Source organism: Dendropsophus ebraccatus, chromosome 6, assembly GCF_027789765.1.
Source record: "Dendropsophus ebraccatus isolate aDenEbr1 chromosome 6, aDenEbr1.pat, whole genome shotgun sequence".
Taxonomy (NCBI): domain Eukaryota; kingdom Metazoa; phylum Chordata; class Amphibia; order Anura; family Hylidae; genus Dendropsophus; species Dendropsophus ebraccatus.
The window spans coordinates 41891081-41911823 of NC_091459.1; the positions used below are offsets into that span (position 1 = coordinate 41891081).

Genomic DNA, 20743 nt, shown 5'->3' on the forward strand with positions numbered 1-20743 from the left:
GTAAAGTAGAAATGTCTTAGTTGCCCCTAGCAACCAATCAGATTCCACTCTCCATTCCTCACAGATCCTTTAAAAAATGAAAGGAGTAATCTGATTGGTAGCTAGGGGCAACTAAGACAATTCTACTTTACACTAGTTTAATAAATCTCCCCCATAGTCTTGTTGTCCTTAATATGGCATTTTTAAGTACTGCCGACTGAACCCTTTTAACTAGAGATGAGCGAACCTGGAGCATGCTCGAGTCCATCCGAACCCGAACTTTCGGCATTTGATTAGCGGTGGCTGCTGAACTTGGATAAAGCCCTAAGGCTATGTGGAAAACATGGATATAGTCATTGGCTGTATCCATGTTTTCCAGACAACCTTAGAGCTTTATCAAAGTTCAGCAGCCCCCGCTTATCAAATGCCAAACGTTCGGGTTCGGATCGACTCGAGCATGCTCTTAGTTTTCTCATCTCTACTTTTTAACTCATGATATCGATACTCACCCATTTCCCTAAAATTTGGTCCGTTTGTATGTCAGACCATAAACACTGGTGGTCACAGGAACCTAAATTTTCTTCCACTTTAGCTTGAGATACCCGATCCCTATTAGTAAATCCTAAATCTAGAATGTTCTCTCCTCTGGTTGGTGACCTTACATACTGTTTTAGAGATGCCACAGTAAGGGCCTCTATTACATTCTTGCTTTTACAAGTGCACAAGAGATTTTCCAATCCACATCCCGCTTGTTGAAGTTGAACTAGAATGATCCCCTTTAATGACATTTTGATAATTTTGACCATCAACATGTTATCATAGTCCTCAGTTTTCCCTAGGGGCCTACAGATAACCCCTGTCCTAATAACACATCCCTCTTTAGACTGCATGCAAACCCAGAGAATCTCCAGATCTTTATATGTATTTTGGATGACTGCTGATTTTACACTATCCCTAACACAAATGGCTTCCCGCCTCCCCTACTCTCTAATCTGTCTTTCCTGTACAAAACATACCCCAGTGTGGCTATTTCTCAATCCTTCAAGCCTTTGAACCAGGTCTGTTACCGCAACTAGGTCCGAATCATCCCTAGACATAATGGCCGTCAGTGCACAGATCTTGTTTCCTAAGTTGTGAACACTTGTACAAATTATACGAAGAGCATTACTATGCTTTATATTACTCTTATTGCATCTTTCTGGGACAAGTCATTTGTTCCAAGATGAACGACCAGATCAATGTCACTATCCTTGCTCACCACCACCTTCAAGACATCCTCATTCTACCCTAAAACAACACCTCTAAGAGTTTAATTACCCCCAAGAAGTTGTCTTCTCTCTTACCAATTCTATCTTCTGCCCCTAACGTTTTGCTACCACTCAATGCTCCATCTAAAACGTTCCCCATTGGGAATCCCACCATCATGCGCCTGAGCAGCCATGTCTTTATCAGTAACAACATCCCTATCTAGATCTGCAAGAACACCATAACAATTATACACAGAGAGGCCAAGCGTGTTATGTTTCTCCTCCATTGAACGTAATATCCCTGAACCAACTGTTTGCGTATGAACCCTATTTTTAAACTATATAACAATACCATCAAAATATATGTGAAAAAAAGTTTCTATAATACACAGTAAGAAATATAGATCAAAAACTTGTACTTACACTTTTCCAAAATAGCGTTATTTCCAGGTGTAAGAGGAATCGAAAAGAGTTTATAAAACAGAGACAGGGGAACTTCTTACTTTTATATTGATACAAAGTGCCAGGGGATATTCTATTAACAGAACCATGCAGGCTGATATTTACATTATTATGTGCATCTTGTCTTATGCCTCACAAATCAACATGTACAGAACATCTTGTCTTATGTATGAGAGGGCAGTACACAATAGGTAGCCTTATATTACCTTTTCTAACCCTATTAACATGTATGCTCTGTATTTATAAATGGCTTGCTTTAGTTCAGGGATTTTAAACATGCGGCTCCTCAGGCTGCCATATGGAGCCTGTGCGCAGCGAAGCCTCTGACATGGGTGTCACGTACAAACCGTCTACTTTTAGTATGGTGCCCAGATCTCTGGGTGACTGCTGCCTCCCTTCAACGCAACTACATCCCTAGGATGCAAATACAGAGCTGCTCCACCATTTACTCTCACAGGCTGCATGCAGTTCATACCTGCAGCCTGTGAGCCTCTAAGACCTCTAAGTGGGTATATTTCTTTTAGGTTGGGTTCACACTACGTTTTTGCAACCTGTTTTTTAATCCGATGCATTCGATGCATTCGTTTTGATCCGTTTTTCTATTGACTTCCATTATAAAAAAAAGGATCTGTTTTTTTTAACAGACACAAAAAGTGAGGTATACTACGTTTTTGTGTATGTAAAAAAAAAATAGATCCATTTTGATCCGTTTTTTAAATAATGTAAGTCAATGGCAAAATAGATTGCAAAAAAAGTGGGAAGCCAGCCTTAAAGTGTCAGTCATTTATTTATTTTTGCAGAAATCAGTAGTCCAGGCGATTTTAGGAAACTTTGTAATAGGGTTTATTAGGCAAATATGCCATTATCTGCATTCAAAATGACTTTTCCCAGGTACCCCCCCCTCCTCTCTCTCATTCACTGCTCATTATCAGGAAATCTCGACTCTTTTACAGCAGTCGAGCTCTGTCTCGACTGAGGTCTGTAGAAGCGCAGTAGAGACTGAGATGATGAGTGCAACTTTTTCCTTCTTTTCTCCATGATATGATTCATATGACTGTTTTTCCAAGTTAGCGCCACCAGTCTCTTGCCTCTCGTTATACTGGGAGCCAGCCATATATCACGAACTGCTATTAGTAGTGCCGCCTACTTCTGCTTACTCTTACGAAACTTTAATTTACATCGTTTTTGATGATAACAAAAATTTCTGCAAGTGGCAGTACCGAATGTCTTTTTTGGTGTCTGCTTTTACTTTTTCATGTTCAAAATGGTATAAGTGGATATTTGAATTTTTTGGAATGGGGAAGTCATATTTTTAGAAACTTGACATTGTCACAGCCGCAGAGGCAGAGAGAACGTGTATTTGTTATAACTAGACACAGGAGTTACTGTAGCTCAGATCCCCACTGAAGTAGTTACTTTATGGGCCTGTTCAAGTCTGCTCATACTAAAAATGTATACAAAGCTTGTTGGAAGTGCAGAGGAACTGTGGAAGCATCATCCATTACAATACCAAAAGTTACTAGGCTAAACCAATTTTAAATACTATAGCAAAATTTAAATTTGAATTGACATTAAAAAAAAAGAAAAAAAGGTTAATATTGCTTCAGACTCCCCCCCCCCCCCCCTCCCTCCCCTTTTCACATAATAGTCACATAATAGAAGTTGATTCATGCCAGTGTCAGATAACTGTGAGGACTAGAGATCAGCAAAGTGAATCGCATTGTATATAAGAATCGCGCTGTCAATTTGCTTTGTTCAGTGAAGTGGATTCACGGGATTTGTTAACCACTTTGCAAAACATTGTGGCCGCAATGGCGGCTCCAACTGTTAGCTTACAGTACTGTGATAGGAGAACCATAACCATAATCTCTTGCGCCCGTCCAATCAGCTGCAGGCCCCTCTGTGATGTCAGCCTCACCCTCAATATAAGTTGATTCGCTTCCAGAAGGCAGGCAGTTGGCTGTGTGTGTAGTGGAGAGCAGCATAGCAGCAGGCAGTTAGAGCAGAGCAGGAGAGAATAACTGAGGAAAGGAGGGTGGATTGTGGGTAGATTGTGGGTGATTTTCTATGGAAGCTGTTAAGTCAGTAGCAAGTTTACCAAGTAACTGGGTGCCAGTTGCACATTAAACAAAGTCACTGGGACCAGTGAAGACCAAATCCATATAATTGACTCAGTGGGCGCATTAAACTCATAGCTGTGCAGCCACTGTCCAGTATACAAAGTGACTGAGTGTTGTTCTTGCATTATACTAAGTCGCTGTGTGTACACAATACCAAGTCACTGGGTGCTGTGAAGACAGGGTCCATTATATCAAGCCACTGGGTCTTGTAAAAAATATGTTGTATTATTAATCAGTGGTTGCTGTGAAACATTTCCTGTTATCAGTCAGTGGGTATTGTGAAGCTAGTGTCCATTATTAATCGGGGGTGTGGTGCTTGAAGTTAACCCAGTGTTCCTGCTCAGTGGAGTTCCTGCTTAGTTGGATTACTGGATAGTCAGTTTATGTAAATCTTTTCTGTACTGTCTTTAAAAACACACATGAAAAAAATACTAAATAAACACATTCAAATCCCCATCAAACCTCTGTACAATGAAGTATTCAACCCCTTCTATTCCCAGCGCCTCCCCCCCAATTAGGTTACATCCGTGGCCTGTCCCATCTTTTGAGGCACCAATGGGCCATATAAATAACTTATTTGGCTCCCTCTTAATTTATTTAGCCCCCTCAAATTGCGGCTGGTAGTAGCTCTAGAAAGTTATTCTATCACAGTTAAAGGACATCATCATCCGAGATATATACCCCATGACAAAACAATTCTATAGCCTTATATCACTTAAGAAACTCACACAATAAGTACCCTTTGTTGAGCCATTGTGGACACATCTAATTATCATGGTGATATTGTAAAATCTCCAAGAACATTTATCAGTCACAATGCGTGTCCATAAAAATGGAACATGAATGCTACTATTCCTTGTCACACATGCCAGTAACTAAAAACCCTGCGTCTATGGCAGGGGCGGATTAACTTTACCATAGGCCCCAAGCTGTTGACCAAGCTGGGCCCCCCCCACTCCACTGTAACTTTGACAGTACTAGCGTAGTGTCCATAGTACAGGATAGATAATGTCATGATGCCAGATTTTGTGCAAAATTGCGGTAAAAAAAACTGCGATTTTTTGCAAATCATAGCAGAACTGTAGCTAGGAGACAATACACCACTGAAAGTATAAGTCTTTTTGGCTACCGCCCAAAAAGGACCTGTTATAATCCTCTATTTGTCTATGGTAACAAGAAAGGTAATGTCGAGTGTTAGCTCTGGGCCACAGCCTGCATGCTGCTCTGAGGTGGGGTGTGTAATATACTAGGGACCTGACACTGGGGTGTGTAATATACTAGGGACCTAATAGGGGGTGCGTAATATACTGGAGACCTAATACTGGGGTATGTAATGCTCCTTTTGTGTTGTTCTGACTGTAAAATTCTAACTAGAAAATTCTAGGTGGAAAAACTGCTAACAAGCCACACTTCGCAAACCACACCCATGGTAGGCCACACCCCACAGAGACCACACCCACAATAAGCCACACCTCTTCTTGTCAAAGCTAAAGTGTCCCTGGAAAAAGAATTCAAATGTTGCCAACTATGGAACCAAAACTGTTTCTCTGATTCTGATGAGTTGTGGCTTGGGCCAGATGAGAGCGACTGTGATCAAAGAACCTGAGAGTCACTGGACATCAGTCACTGTCATTATTTATACTGACTGCAAAGAATGTGTAGCATAGCACTACTATCCACCAATATAGGGGGACACTGCCTGTGTGTAGTATAGGATTTCAGGATTTAGGCTTTATAAAATACACACACAAAAGTGGCTTGATTCACCCCTGGTTATACTCACTGATATACCTTTGTAAAAAAGCATATATAAGCCTGGTACTTACGGCGTAACTCTTTTGGGAATATATAACAAAACCATAAAAATATGTGTAATGTGTTTAGCATTTATTGGCTTTTCACACAGGACCCCCCTTCTTGTAATAGTAGATAAATCACCACTTATCAGATGTTGTGTGAGCATGATAAAGATATATACAGAGGAGGAATTTAGTTTTTTTCCCCCCTTTTATTAGCGTGTGTATATATACTGTATATTTTTCTGTAGCTTTGTTGCTATTGCAGGCAAGGAGGGCTTAGGCACATTGTCCGTTTTTGTCAGAGTCTGCCCAACCTTGGCCATTTACTTCAAGGTTATTATAAAGAGGAAAAAAAACCTCTAGGATGCATTTTCTTTATTGAGGTCCCACAAAAACTTGATTGGCAGATCTCCCATCTTCTCTTTGTAAACTTTATCAAGCATCTCACTTTGTGCCACTGTCATGTGGTTTTTCCAGTCACCAACAGTCCCTGGTAAAGAATATAGAGAAAAGCTGAGCCATTGTATTTAGGTTCACTGAACAGTGTGGTTAAGAATATGTAAAAAAAAAAATCTGAGTATGCATCATTGTGTATGTACATCTATTTCTAGTTGTTCCCAATAAAAGTTATTACAAAATGCTATTATTTAATTGAATCATATATAGGTATTTAACATATCAAGTGTAAGGAACTACAGGGTATAGATGTAGAGGATTGAAGGGGTAAGCGCTGTTAATTCTGCTAACCTTCAGACAATTCCTTTAATTTTACCTTACCTTTACGTAGGAAATCTCCTTTAGTTTGATCTAAAACGTCATTTGAAAGAAATTTATAATTAGCAACAGGATCGGGTTTCATGTTCGTAAAAGTTGCTCTTTCCACCACGGTGTCTATTGCTTCCTCATCCAGGTTTATGGCCACAAATTTGCATATTTTCTTCACAGCAGATCGAAGGTCCTGAGACAGGAATAAAACAATAACTACAAAACCCACAAGAATGGGATTCGACAGAGCTTAAAGGGGTTGTCTGGGGAGCAGAAGAGGTCTTACCTGGTATGCTGCCCAACACTAGCTTCCTTCTCCTGAGATGAGAGTGTAAGTCATGATTATTGTGCAAAGCCATGCCCAATATATATGCACAATGTTGTGATGACATTTTGCAGCTATTGGACATGGTTTTACCTGCACGTAGGGATCGCAACTGAAATCCACTCCTCTTATTTTGGCAGAAACAGTCTAGTTTCAGACATGCAGAGTAGAATTCCCATACAGTGTGTGCCTTAGTGATTTGCATTTTGGGATTTGAAGTCTTTACACCACTCACAGGGTGGGTTAGGCCATTAATCTAATGTGTATAGGGTCATGCCAAACAACCACTGACAGATGATTTGCCATCATGACCCTGTGTTCAGAGAGATAAGAAGAAGTACTGCTCTCCCTGCGGCTTACCCCTTCCCATAGGAAACACAGCATCACTTGGCCATGCTGAATGCTCTTGTGTGTGTGCGGAAGACAGGTGGCAGGCAAGTGAGATAACTGACAGACGATTGTTTAGCCGTCAGTTATTGCAGGTGTATGCAGATTGCTTTCTACCCCGCCTGCTTGTTTTGTGTATATTTACTTATGACAGCATGTTTTTGTGCTAATGTTGCTACAGCAACAGTGGAAAGAAAACATGCCGTCATAAGTAAATATACACGAAACAAGCAGGCGGGGTAGAAAGCAATCGGCATATATGGCGATCGCATTTATGGAAAGCTAGCATTCAGAAAACTAACCATATGCAATCAGCCAAATCCAATGGCTGTAAAGTTTTACTGGACACCAGTGAACACCATTTGGTCTCAACAAATTCAACCCAATATCTCTTTTGGCCATAAAATCTGTACACAGATGTAAAGTACAACTGGATGCTATACATGTCATCTACTACTACATTATTTACATCTCTTTTATCATCAACTAAAACAATTATTACCTTTTTCATTTCCTCATAAGTCACAAAAAGGATGTTGAAATCTTCTTTATGCGTATACCAGCCCCTCACATGATCGAACCACGAACAGCTGCCAACTGTAAAATAAAATGAATTTGATCTTTTTACAATTTTTAGAAAGAAAGTTCAAAACATTGAGAATGGCTATCGCTTTATGGTACTGCATGGTTTTAAAGGGAAACTAACAGCAGGTTAGAAGCATCTAACCTGCTGATATGTCTCTATAGTGCACGTGGCCCTGAGAATAAGGGTTAATATTTTTTTTCACCTTAATCATCAGCTGCATTTTTGTGATATTTGTAGTTTAACCCCTTCCCCTGTATAACATTATTTGGCAAATTTGTAGTTTCCCACGTTCAAAATAAAATATCATAACTTGTATATTTTTCCATATGAGGGCTTATTTTTCACGGGACAAAATAAAGCCATCCTCTGCTTTGTAATGATCTCTTCACTCCAGAGAATTTTTGGGCAGCACCAGGAGCTGTAATAGCTGTAATTTTTCTCTCTACTTCTGGTACCGTGCACTCTAGGGACATAAAAGCTTCTAGCCTGATGTTAGCTAGTGTCCCGATGCAGTCGCTGGTCCCCCGCTGTCTGTAGCCGCCATTACTTTTGAGACAAGCTTGGGATTAGCTGAGTGGGCTCTTACCCCGATCCAAGCTTGATTCAGGTGCATATTCACTATTGACAATTCTTACATGATAAGTAACCCTACCCACTGTATCATTAAATTATACTACTAATGTGGGGACAATTTAAAGTTTCTTGCTAAGGAGCAGACTTATTCTGACAACAGGGTGAATATAAAAAACAACAAGCCCCCCCCCACGCTGATAAGGTCGGGTGGGGGAGCGATGGTGCAGGAATGATGACACTGCAGGAATACTTATGGTGAATGTACATTATACTGACTCTTTTTGTTTTACTGTTTGTGCACACTTTCACAGCAGCTCACATCTTTATAAAGGTAGCTGGCCTGCAAATTGCAAACTTCTGAAGGAAAAAACACAGGAGACCAAATGGCATAAAAAATGCTCGATTGTTCAGATTTTTTTCTCCTTATATTTTTTACAGCTGAAAGCCTAGACCCATAAATAACATACAGCCTGTCTATCCAGACAGCATCAGACGGTTACCATGGAGACACATTGGTGCTGCATACATAAACTGGTAAGGCAAATCTTATCACGACTTCTTGCAAAGTTGCTTCAGATGCTTTAGTTGCTTCAGAGTTGCCCATTGCCCCCTCCAGACCCCAAACACGCATTTCTGGCTCTGACACTGCACTGCAGTGCCAACACTAAGCCTCGACTAAATAATGGATGCTGTCTATCATACGGCTTCTACTACTAAGCCTGTAAGTTAAAGAAATAAACACAAGACACAGTTGATTTAGGTGTTTTATAAAAATAAAAAAAATCCCCCCCCCCTTGGCCATTTTCTTAAAAAAAAAATGCTTATCATCGACGTAGTCAACAGAATCCGATGCAATCCTCTGGATACCAATATCTGTAAAACAAAAGAGAAGACGGAAAAAAAAAGGCAGGAGCAAAACACCCATCATTTTGACGGGTGTTTTGCTCTTTACAGTATGCAGCCTCTTGCCAGATGCTGTGCACAGTCTGGCACGCAAGGGGTTAAGTGAGGATGCATCACATTTACATCTAAATACACCTTTGGGTGCCATACTGAACAATGTGACCTTCAGGGGGTTAAGCGAGGATGCATTGTATCCACACTTAACCCCTTGGGGGCCTGATTGATCTCCCACTGTACCCATACCAGTAAGGAAGGGATTTAAATGCCCCCTTTGACATTTTTCTTCTTCACCAGAGCCTAGCACACTGAACTTCAAAGCTGACATCTACCAAATAGTGGCTGTGCCTGGACATTGTTGCAGCCACTATTTGGCTGATCTGATACTGCACAAGTGTCAGCACAGCCATTCAGCGGCTAAAGCAGGGTTCTGGCTCAGAAGCTAAGTGAGAGAAAATCGGGAGAAGACTGGAGGGTAAGTCAACTCCCCCCCCCCCCCCAAAAGGAGCCCAGTATGGCCTTCAGAGGGTTCAGACAACCCCCTGGGGACCAGCCTATAGCATTCAAAACCCTTCCGCCCTAATGACCTGGCACACAGAAAACACTGTGTGCCAGGTCTGGCGCCCATTCCAGCAAGGAGGGGTTCATTAATCCCCTTCCTTTCTGGAGCGCGGGCATTTGGGTCTGCATTTCTGGTGTTTTTTTTAACTTATTTTTATTTATTTCTTTTGGGGGGAGGGGGGGGGGGGCAGAAAATCTGCCAAACAAAGTGTGTGTGAGGGCACCCTTATGAGATAAAAGAGAGGAGGAACAGATGCTCTTTTCCACTGTGTCCAGGCCGGGTTGGGGGAGGAGATGCTCTTTATCCGGTGCGTCTGCCTGTTTATGCAGGACCGAAGATGATAAGCAGAGTAGAAGTCTCTGCTACGCTGCCCTCTCCTCTTCCCTGCAGTCACAGGCTAACCTGACCACCTCAAAGGATGTCTGAGCCTGCTGTTCTGGTGTTAAGTATGCAAAAGGACGCTGGTTGACCTCAGGGAGATCAACCAAAACACTGCAGAGACACCATCACGTGTCTCAACGTCAGTGTATTCTAGAACATTGCCCCCTGGGAAATCAAATATGCAAAAGAACACTGGGGGGGAGGGGTGCTCACAGAAAATGACCCCCGTCATACTTAACACCAGATATGCAAAAGAACACTGCAGAGACACCATCACATGTCTCGACGTCAGTGAACTAGCCAGACCTTCCTCCGGGAAGGAACAACCAAGCCAAGGAATGTCTCCAATTAAGGAAACCACCTAAGCAAGGTATCCATCCACAGACAGCTGTTTCAGGGTTTTTGCCCCTCATCAGTGTGGAGTAGGTTTCTGGCTAGTGGGAGCAATGACTAGTAAGTGCATGCAAAAGGACGCTGGTTGACCATCACGTGTCTCAACGTCAGTGTATTCTAGAACATTGCCCCCTGGGAAATCAAATATGCAAAAGAACACTGCAGAGACACTATCACATGTCTCAACTGATGAGGGGCAAAAACCCCGAAACAGCTGTCTGTGGATGGATACCTTGCTTAGGTGGTTTCCTTAAGTGGAGACATTCCTTGGCCTGGTTGTTCCTTCCCGGAGGAAGGTCTGGCTAGTTCACGGATGTCGAGACATGTGATGATGTCTCTGCAGTGTTCTTTTGCATATTTGATTTCCCAGAGGGCAATGTTCTAGAATACACTGACGTTGAGACACGTGATGGTGTCTCTGCGGTGTTTTGGTTGATCTCCCTGAGGTCAACCAGCGTCCTTTTGCATGCACTTAACTAGTCATTGCTCCCACTAGCCAGAAACCTACTCCACACTGATGAGGGGTAAAACCCCCAAAACAGCTGTCTGTGGATGGATACCTTGCTTAGGTGGTTTCCTTAATTTGAGACATTCCTTGGCTTGGTTGTTCCTTCCCGGAGGAAGGTCTGGCTAGTTCACTGACGTCGAGACATGTGATGGTGTCTCTGTAGTGTTCTTTTGCATATCTGGTGTTAAGTATGACGGGGGTCATTTTCTGTGAGCACCCCTCCCCCCCAGCTGTCAGTGCCCTGTGTGGTTGTTTGCCCACATGGTGCTAAAAATGACCCTGCTGAGGCAAAATCAATTACTGTGATTAAGTAGTCAAAACCTAAGAAACAGGGTATCTGGTTAATAAAAAAGAAAAACAAAAAAAAAAACCACTTGTGATCTTGACAATAACATCACATTAGCAAAGCAATGTGGCAAAATTAATTGCTGCTCCCCACAACTATTTCCGATCATGATGTTACATTGTTGAAATAGACAGAGATTTTAACAGAATCCAATTCCCGCCTCCTTTGCAATGTTGTTTAGCTATTCCATTTTTTGTTTTCATTTTTATATATTTCATTTAAATATCCCCTATAGTAACAAAATATACAAAAATTATAGCAAAAAAGGGAAATTAAACTCTGAATGATCTATAGCCTTGAGTTAAAATTTCTTATGTTAACCAGTCACTGACCGCTCTGTAGTAGCAGGAACCTGGTAAAATGCTCACGTCTCCTATTGAGTCGAGCATTGATAAATGACTTGTGTAATGAGGACTAAAGTATTTTACTTCTCGCTGAACTCTAATCAGTGATGTATTTGTTTTCACCAGCTATTGCAGATCTGTAAAAACAGTTAGGAGAGTAATAAATGGCCAGTGGGAAAAGCCTGCCTAGGGTTTACCAGGCAATGCTTCATTAAAAATTAAGGGTACACGGATGGTGCATCAATATATTGTCTGTTTAAAATGAACCATTTGGAGCCATTGTTCCGCAAAAATAGACAGTATAAGTGTCTGCTGTATATAGTGTATAAGTTCTACTGATTTGCAGAACTGATGGCCCATATTCAGACTCTGCTTGTGTTTCTTCTGGGGGGTGGGGTCCATTGAGGGTTTCATCGGTTCCAGTGGGCGTGTCCAAGTCTGAAAACATTGCATATTCTTCCATGACGTAGTGCTCGTGAAAGTGCAATGAACAGGCTTGCAATGAGCTGGGCTGATGATTTTAGCGGAGCGGAGAGCATCGGCAGCAGAGGAGCACGTGCTCTCCCATAGACAGGCTATGGCACACTGAGACAGGGCTTTGTACAGTGCTGTCTGAGCAGAAACTATAATTAGGTCAAACAACAATTGTATGCTTATTACTATTGTACCTTTCCCAGATATGTAGAGGTCTGTGAATGTTTCCCAATTTATTGTACTTTTTATATTTGGCCTCAATTTACAAAAGAGGTAAAGGGACACCAGGACATCTTTTGGGTTTCGACACACATATATAATCTGGAAAAAAAAAAGGAAAATTAGCACTATATGAACCTTACCTGTCTGTGCTCCCTTATTGTCCTCTTCTGTGTCCAGCCCACTCAGCCAATTACTGACAGGACAGCACCGCGGCAAGTGACAGGAGGAGTGGGCTGTCACTCTCCAGATAAGAGTGACAGCCTGCTCAGCCAATTATTGGCTGTGGCTCTCTCCTGCCTCAGTCAGTCACTGATTGGCTGAGAGGGCAGTCAGTCCCGAGGCGAGAGTGACAGCCCACTCAGCCCATTAATGACTGCCTGAGACAGAACAGCGCCCCAGCCAGTGATTGGCTGAGCAGGCTGTCACTCATGTCTGGAGAGTGACAACTCGCTCAGCCAATTGCTGGCTGGGGCACTGTCCTGTCTCATACAGTAATTGGCTGAGCGCATGGGGACACAGAAGAGGACACCATGGGAGCGCGGAAAGATGGGCATATCTTGTTTTAACAAATTTTTCAAATGAAAAATGCAAAAATTTGCTTATTAACTATGCAAATTTTTGCAACGTTCACACCAAAGTCCCTAGTCACAGGACTAGGAGACACAGGAGATTAGCAGGTGACCCTGAGCAGTGATACTACACTGCCAGTTTTAACGATTATCATGCGACAATCAAACGACCACTGAGAAATCGTTCCTGTGTTGTTGATCGTTGACTTTGTGCTGACATCAAAATGATCGCTAGCCGTTTGCTAATCGTTCGCTAATCGTTCAATGTAGTTCCACATCGTTCACTCTTTTGCTAGGATCAGATGGAGTAAATAATCGTAGTAACAATCATAGTAATGATCGTAATTAACTAATATTGTTCTGCTTAATATGGTGATCGAATTCAGGTGGCTCTCGTTTGCGATCTTTTATCGTTAATCATTAAAAATTGCTTTGTCTAATTGGACCTAAATTTCATTGTTGTAAGAAAATACTATATATATATATATATATATATATATATATATATATGATAATACTATATATATGATTTACTTTTCCCGTCCTGAACCTCAGATCTCTCGGCATTAGATAATAAGGCAGGTGAGTTGTGAAGAGACGAGGAGATGGACGGATGTTAAAGTCAATTTTCTCAAGGTGATATTCAATCCATGGCATTCTATTTATATTCTTTACTTGTTCTGTTCCATTTCGATGGCCTTCATGGAATATTAGGCTTAGAATTTGTTGTGTCCAAATTGTGCCTGCAAGAGAGTTTACAGCTTTTATCTATATCATAAAAATCAAAGTCTGTCTGTCTGTCCTTCTGTCTGTCTGTCTGTCTGTCCTCTATAGACTTCCAAACGCCTGAACCGTTTGACCCCAAATTTGGCACACAGATACATTGGGTGCCCGGGAAGGTTATTGCGAAGGTCCCGTCCTCGCCAGATGTACAGGAGGGGAGGGGGAGGGGAAAGAGAGGCGCCTCATAGAGATGAATGGGAAAATCTCCTCACTGCAAACACAGGTGATATAATTAGCTGCAGCAGACACGGCAGTTGGAGCCTTAGCAACCAATAGGATTACTGCTTTCATTTTCACAGGGAGCAATGGTTGCTAGGGAAGCTGCCTCACAACATCCACAGTAATAACTGGTAGACCCCCTACTCCATCTATACAGTACATGTATACAAGACCCCCTACTCCATCTATACAGTACATGTATATACAGGACCCCCTACTCCATCTATACAGTACATGTATATACAGGACCCCCTACTCCATCTATACAGTACATGTATATACAGGGCCCCCTACTCCATCTATACAGTACATGTATATACAGGACCCCCTACTCCATCTATACAGTACATGTATATACAGGACCCCCTACTCCATCCATACAGTACATGTATATACAGGACCCCCTACTCCATCTATACAGGACATGTATATACAGGACCCCCTACTCCATCTATACAGGACATGTATATACAGGGCCCCCTACTCCATCTATACAGTACATGAATATACAGGACCCCCTACTCCATCTATACAGAACATGTATATACAGGACCCCCTACTCCATCCATACAGTACATGTATATACAGGGCACAACAGATATACCAAACTGTGACTGGGTAACACTGCTACACCAGACCTGACCAATACCGCCATACTGTGCTGGATAACACTGTCATACCAGACCTGACCAATACCGCCATACTGTGACTGGATAACACTGCCAGACCTGACCAATACCGCCATACTGTGACTGGATTACACCGCCACACCAGACCTGACCAATACCGCCATACTGTGACTGGATAACACTGCCACACCAGACCTGACCAATACCGCCATACTGTGACTGGATAACACTGCCACACCAGACCTGACCAATACCGCCATACTGTGACTGGATAACACTGCCACACCAGACCTGACCAATACCGCCATACTGTGACTGGATAACACCCCCATACCAGACATGACCAATACCGACACTCTGTGACTGAATAACACTGCCATACGGGTAAATACAACCCTGCAGGTACACAGGACACTACAGGTATACAGGACCCCAAAACTATACACTACAAGTGCACGGGACCTCCACAAAACTATATACTATGTGAGTGTACTTTTTCTTTATATCGCACACTCACTGCAGAACACTATATGGTGTTGTGGGATACCTGTACATTGGACTGACCAATACCGCCATACTGTGACTGGATAACACTGTCATACCAGACCTGACCAATACCGCCATACTGTGACTGGATAACACTGTCATATAAGACCTGACCAATACCGCCATACTGTGACTGGATAACACTGCCATACCAGACCTGACCAATACCGCCATACTGTGCTGGATAACACTGTCATACCAGACCTGACCAATACCGCCATACTGTGACTGGATAACACTGCCATACCAGACCTGACCAATACCGGCAAACTGTGACTGGGTAACACCGCCACACCAGTCCTGACCAATACCACCATACTGTGACTGGATAACACCATCATATCAGACCTGACCGATACTGCCATACTGTGACTGGATAACACTGCTATACCAGACCTGACCAATACCACCATACCGTGACTGGATAACACCGCCACACTAGACCTGACCAATACCGCCATACTGTGACTGGATAACACCCCCATACCAGACATGACCAATACCGACACTCTGTGACTGAATAACACCGCCATACGGGTAAATACAACCCTGCAGGTACACAGGACACTACAGGTATACAGGACCCCAAAACTATACACTACAAGTGCACGGGACCGCCACAAAACTATATACTACAGGTATACAGGACCCCAAACTTTACACTACAGGTATACAGGACCCCAAAACTATATACTACAGGTATACAGGACCTCCACCAACTATATTCTTCAGGTATACAGGACCTCCACCAACTATATACTACAGGTATACAGGACCCCAAACTATACACTACAGGTATACAGGACCCCAAAACTATACACTTCAGGTATACAGGAACTCCACCAACTATATACTACAGGTATATAGGACCCCAAACTATACACTACAGGTATACAGGACCTCAAAACCATACACTACAGGTATACAGGACCTACACCAACTCTATAATACAGGTATACAGCACCTTCACCAACTCTATACTACAAGTATACAGGACCCCAAATATACTATAGGTATACAGGAACTCCACCAGCTATATACTACAGGTATATCGGACCCCAAACTATACACTACAGGTATACAGGACCTCCACCAATCTATACTATAGTTATACAGGACCCTCAAACTATTTACTACAGGTATACAGGACCCCTGAACTATATACTACAGGTATACAAGACCTCCACCAATTATACACTACAGGTATCCAGGACCCTCAAACTATAAACTACAGGTATACAAGACCTCCACCAACTATACATTACAGGTATACAGCACCAACTATATACTACAGGTATACAGGACCCCCGAACTATACAGTATAGGTATACAGGACCTTCACCAACTGTACACTGCAGGTATACAGGACCTCCCTCAACTATACACTATAGGTATACAGCCCCCCCAACTATGCACTACAGATATGCGAGACCCCTAAAAACTATACATTGTGGGTATACAGAACCCCTCCAACTATGCACTACAGGTATACACTAATTCCACTGATTAACTCAGATGAAACAATACCTTTAGCTTGGCCTCCTGGGCACCTTAGAACAAATCTAATTAACACACTGACACTTTATACCCGGGAAGCGCCGGGTACATTTCTAGTTATCTATATATTCATATTGAGAAGTTGTATAACATGTTTTTAACCCTTTGAGGACCAGGCCCAAAATGACCCAGTGGACAGCACCAATTTTCATTTTTGCGCTTTCAGTTTTCCCTCCTCCTCATCTAAAAGCTCTAGCACTTTCATTTTACCATAAACATGTATGATGGAACCCTAAAAATATTATTTATGAACATATAAATTGGTGAAATTGGGAAAAAGAATGCAATATGGTAACCTTTGGGGGGTTCCTGTGTCTACGCAATGCACTATACGGGAAAAGTGACATGATACCATTATTCTATAGTTCAGTCCAAATACAACCATATGCAGGTTTGCACAGATTTTATGTTTTATTTTTTTTTATGAAATCCTTTTTTTTTTTTTTTTTTTTTTTTGCTATACTGTCTATACTGGCTATACTGTGACTCCTATAACTGTTTTAGTTTTTCACCTACGGGGCTGTATGGGCTGTCAATTTTTGAGCCATGATCTCTAGTTTTTATTAATACCATATTTGTGTAGCTTGGACGTTTTGAGCGCTTTTTATTAATTTTTTTTTTATATATATATAATGTTACAAAAAAAATCGGTAATTCTGGCGCTTTTTCCCCTCTTTTTGTTTTAGCCATTCACCATACAGGATGGCGATTGTTATATTTTAAAAAATCTGAAAATTACGGACTCTACAGTATTTTTTATGTTTATTTAATTATTTTTATATGTTTTATTTAAATTATGGGAAAGAGGGGTGATTTTTACTTTTATTGGGGGAGGGGCTTTGGGGTATTATTATTATTATTTTTTTACAGTCCCTTGGGAGACTTTTACATGCAATCAATAAATTGCATACACTGATAATTGCTATGCCAGTGTACTATGCGATCGGACCACACGGACCGCACCGCAACAGACCTCCAGCAGTCTGACACAGCGACACTGCGGGGGTTCCGATCGGTAAGTGACAGGAGCTGCTGTGATCTATGCGTTAAAGGGGGTTAATGACAGGCTGCAGTGTGATCGGACAGCCTGTCATTAACTGTGGGGGCCGGGCTGCTGACTGCACCCGGCCCCCACCTGCTATGACGCGCACTCCGCTCCAGAGCACGCTTCATAACACAGGATGTACCGTACACCCAGGGTCGTCTGGTGACAGGTACAGGTACAGGTACGTCCTAGGTCGTCTATGGGTTAATTAATTGATGTTACGGCTAAAGTCTTAAGAGTGTCTAAACCTTCCTAACAAACTTCTGTGAGACATACTTTCCAAATTACCTTCTTTCACATCAAAGATCAACTGATACAAATATCTAGACAGGTACAACCCTTGCCAGCACCTTACACACAAAATAAACTCTCCACTGCTGCCATTCAAGCAGGATGGGAACTGAGCCTTGTTACTCAACTTCTACGCAAGTTTGGGACTCCTTACCGCTGGGGACTTCCAAATAAAATCCTGATTTACCATAGAGGTACCATCCATACAATAAAGGATCTGCAATGTTTTTAAAGTGAATGCGCCGCAGTCCTTTTTTTGAGCTGCCACACAATTCTCCCTGGTCTATTACTGAGCACCAGCCGGGCATAAAGGACTGGCCACCGCCGCCCCCCAGTGTGACGATCTGCCTCATTGATTCTTTTAGATATAATATTAGGACTTTTCATTTGTGTATACTGTTAGTTATGTTACTGTACCAGACATGTGACATTGGTATAGCCAAATGTATATGTCTGTCTGTTCTTTTTTGGAAAATAAACACAAACTTACAATACACTGAAAAATAAAGTAAAAAAAAAAAAAAGTGATAAAAAAAGATATTTTCAGTATGAAAAAGAGTCCTGGAAGTGATAATATGGCCCCAGCAAAGCTTTGATCTCAAGATTATAGAGACAGCTTTGAATAGAAGAAGGTGTTCTATTTTCTAGCGTAGCAGGGACAGATCTCCCACGTCTGATCTGGTTTCCTTAATGCGGTAAATACTTTTTTTTTTGTCCTGAATAGGGAAAGATTGCGTAACAGGCTCAGTACTTTTACCAGTTTACCCACACACTGAGCCACACTAGTTATTGCCTTACTTAGGACTAAGCCATAAAGTGTTTTTATGCAGGCCCATCCATACCGCCTAATGGCTAACTCACAGGCTACTGGTCCCCAAGCCCCTAATCCACAAACATTCTGGGCCCCCCAGCTGCTGGGCCCCCCAGCTGCTGGTCCACAGACATTATGGCCCACAAAGCACTCTTAATTTACAAGCGTTTTTGCCACTCGCCTCATCTCACAGACATTCAGGACCCCCCCAGATTCTCAGCACAGATGATTGCACTATTGTTTCCTGCCTATATTTCCCTGCCTGCAGCAGCAAACGTCCCCTACTTCCCAGCAGAATGGAGGCGGGAAATGTGGCCATTGCTATTATAAATATCCCGCCTGACCAATCACAGCCACGTCCCTACGGATATATTACTAGGGCAACGCTGACACAGTAAAGTTTGCTGACTGCTCAGCAGCCCTTCTACAAACTCTATTGTTTGAACTACTAACCCGTTCACGGACAGTCTCGTCACTGTCTATAATTAGAATTATGACAGCAAACTTGTGGATTTGGGCACGGACCCAAATTTTCCACTCATCGGTAAATGCAACTTTGACTGGAGACCTATGAAGTTTCCAAAAAAAAACAGATACCATCTTTTTCGCTTTATAATGTGGTGTATGGTAACCCCCGGTGTTATGTTATGTCGGAGGAGCGGCCGGTCACTTGCTAGGTGTTTAGGTTTGACGCCACGCCGGAGGTGGTTGGCTGACATAGAGCTGGACCTTGGAGTGTTCTCTCGTGATGCCAGTGCCAGTGAGGCACACAGCCAGTGCCAGTGAAGGCAGGTTGTACCCTTTTCTCCTGTGGTCAGTGTCCTGCCAGGTTGCTACTGGGTCCCTTGGGTTAAAGTGTTCACGGATGGCCAGAGTGGTGTAGTGACCCTCCCAGATTATAGGAACCGCCTCCCACAGAAAGGGGAAGTGTCCCAAGGCTGCGGTGTGTGCTGTGTCGGTGTTTAACGGGAAAAATCACAGAGTCTCTTTCACGTAAGGAAGGCTGGTTAACTAATTGCAAATGTGCATCAGGTAATACAGAGTCAGTTATATGAGGTTTCTCTGGATAAAGCACTGGATCACACACTAACAATAGTTCTGAATAAATACTTGACAATACAGCAACCTGGTCCGTAGTAAAGGTGCAAGGTAGGATATAGTTGTGTTGACTGAGTAGTGCTGAGTAATACGAAGAAAACAGATTAGCAGAGAGAAGAATGCTGTGAGAGTCCCAACCCATGTAGTACTGTGCTCTGCCGGGATGTTGGAGGCTGAGGTAGAATACTTAGAAGAAGAAGAAGAAGAACACCTGTGCCCGTGTATTGGCTTTGAGTTAGTATTCACACCACCTTATGCCCACTAGACTTGGCTGAACCTTCCAAGAGGGTTACACAGGCCCCGGACCTTGTTCCCTGTGATGAGTGGAATGCTGAGGGTTCCCTGCTGACACCCGCGCTGTGAGATAAGAGTTCCTAGGCTTACTGCAACTTTGCTCTATCTGGATCAGTTCCTAGATCTTTGGCTTTTGTGGTGGGTACTGTCTTGCTCTGTTACGTCTCCTTGTCTACGGCGTGGGCTGAGGTTGTCTCTGGCTTGTACTCTCCTTATAGCTGTATAGCGTTACTTGTAAGAAAGTTGTTAGCAGTGTACTTTCTTGCGTCCTTCGCATACGAGGTTCTGACTAAGACTGACTTAAGGTACAGGGACCTGGTAGAGGGACAAAGCCCAGATAGGACCACTGTGGAGAGCTATCTAGCTTGTGTCCTTCCTCCACAATGCCCAACATGGAAAAGACCCTTCTTCTCCACCCATGTGACTTACTACCTTCCAGCATGTAAGGTCCGCTGTGAGTGGGTGAAGAGTGCAACAGAAGAAATAAGGGGAGAGATAATAGGACAGAAGAAAACAAGAACCCTACTG

The 20743-nt window shown here is 42.5% G+C and overlaps 1 protein-coding gene across 3 annotated transcripts in view; it reads right to left on the reverse strand.

The window, feature by feature from the left end:
- LOC138795583 (amine sulfotransferase-like) overlaps positions 1–20743 on the reverse strand; it is an 84704-nt gene that overhangs the window by 60952 nt on the left and 3009 nt on the right. The window contains exons 3-7 of one of the 3 annotated variants that reach the window (XM_069974874.1): positions 13477–13685; positions 12346–12472; positions 7587–7681; positions 6385–6565; positions 5965–6097 (exon numbers count right to left, since the gene is read on the reverse strand). In XM_069974874.1, coding sequence (XP_069830975.1) covers positions 5967–6097; positions 6385–6565; positions 7587–7681; positions 12346–12472; positions 13477–13685 — 743 coding nt within the window. In that variant the 3' untranslated portion in view covers positions 5965–5966. Of the gene's footprint in view, positions 1–1649; positions 1691–5964; positions 6098–6384; positions 6566–7586; positions 7682–12345; positions 12473–13476; positions 13686–20743 lie in introns of those variants that run through there. The other 2 variants (XM_069974877.1, XM_069974876.1) reach the window with 2 other exon arrangements.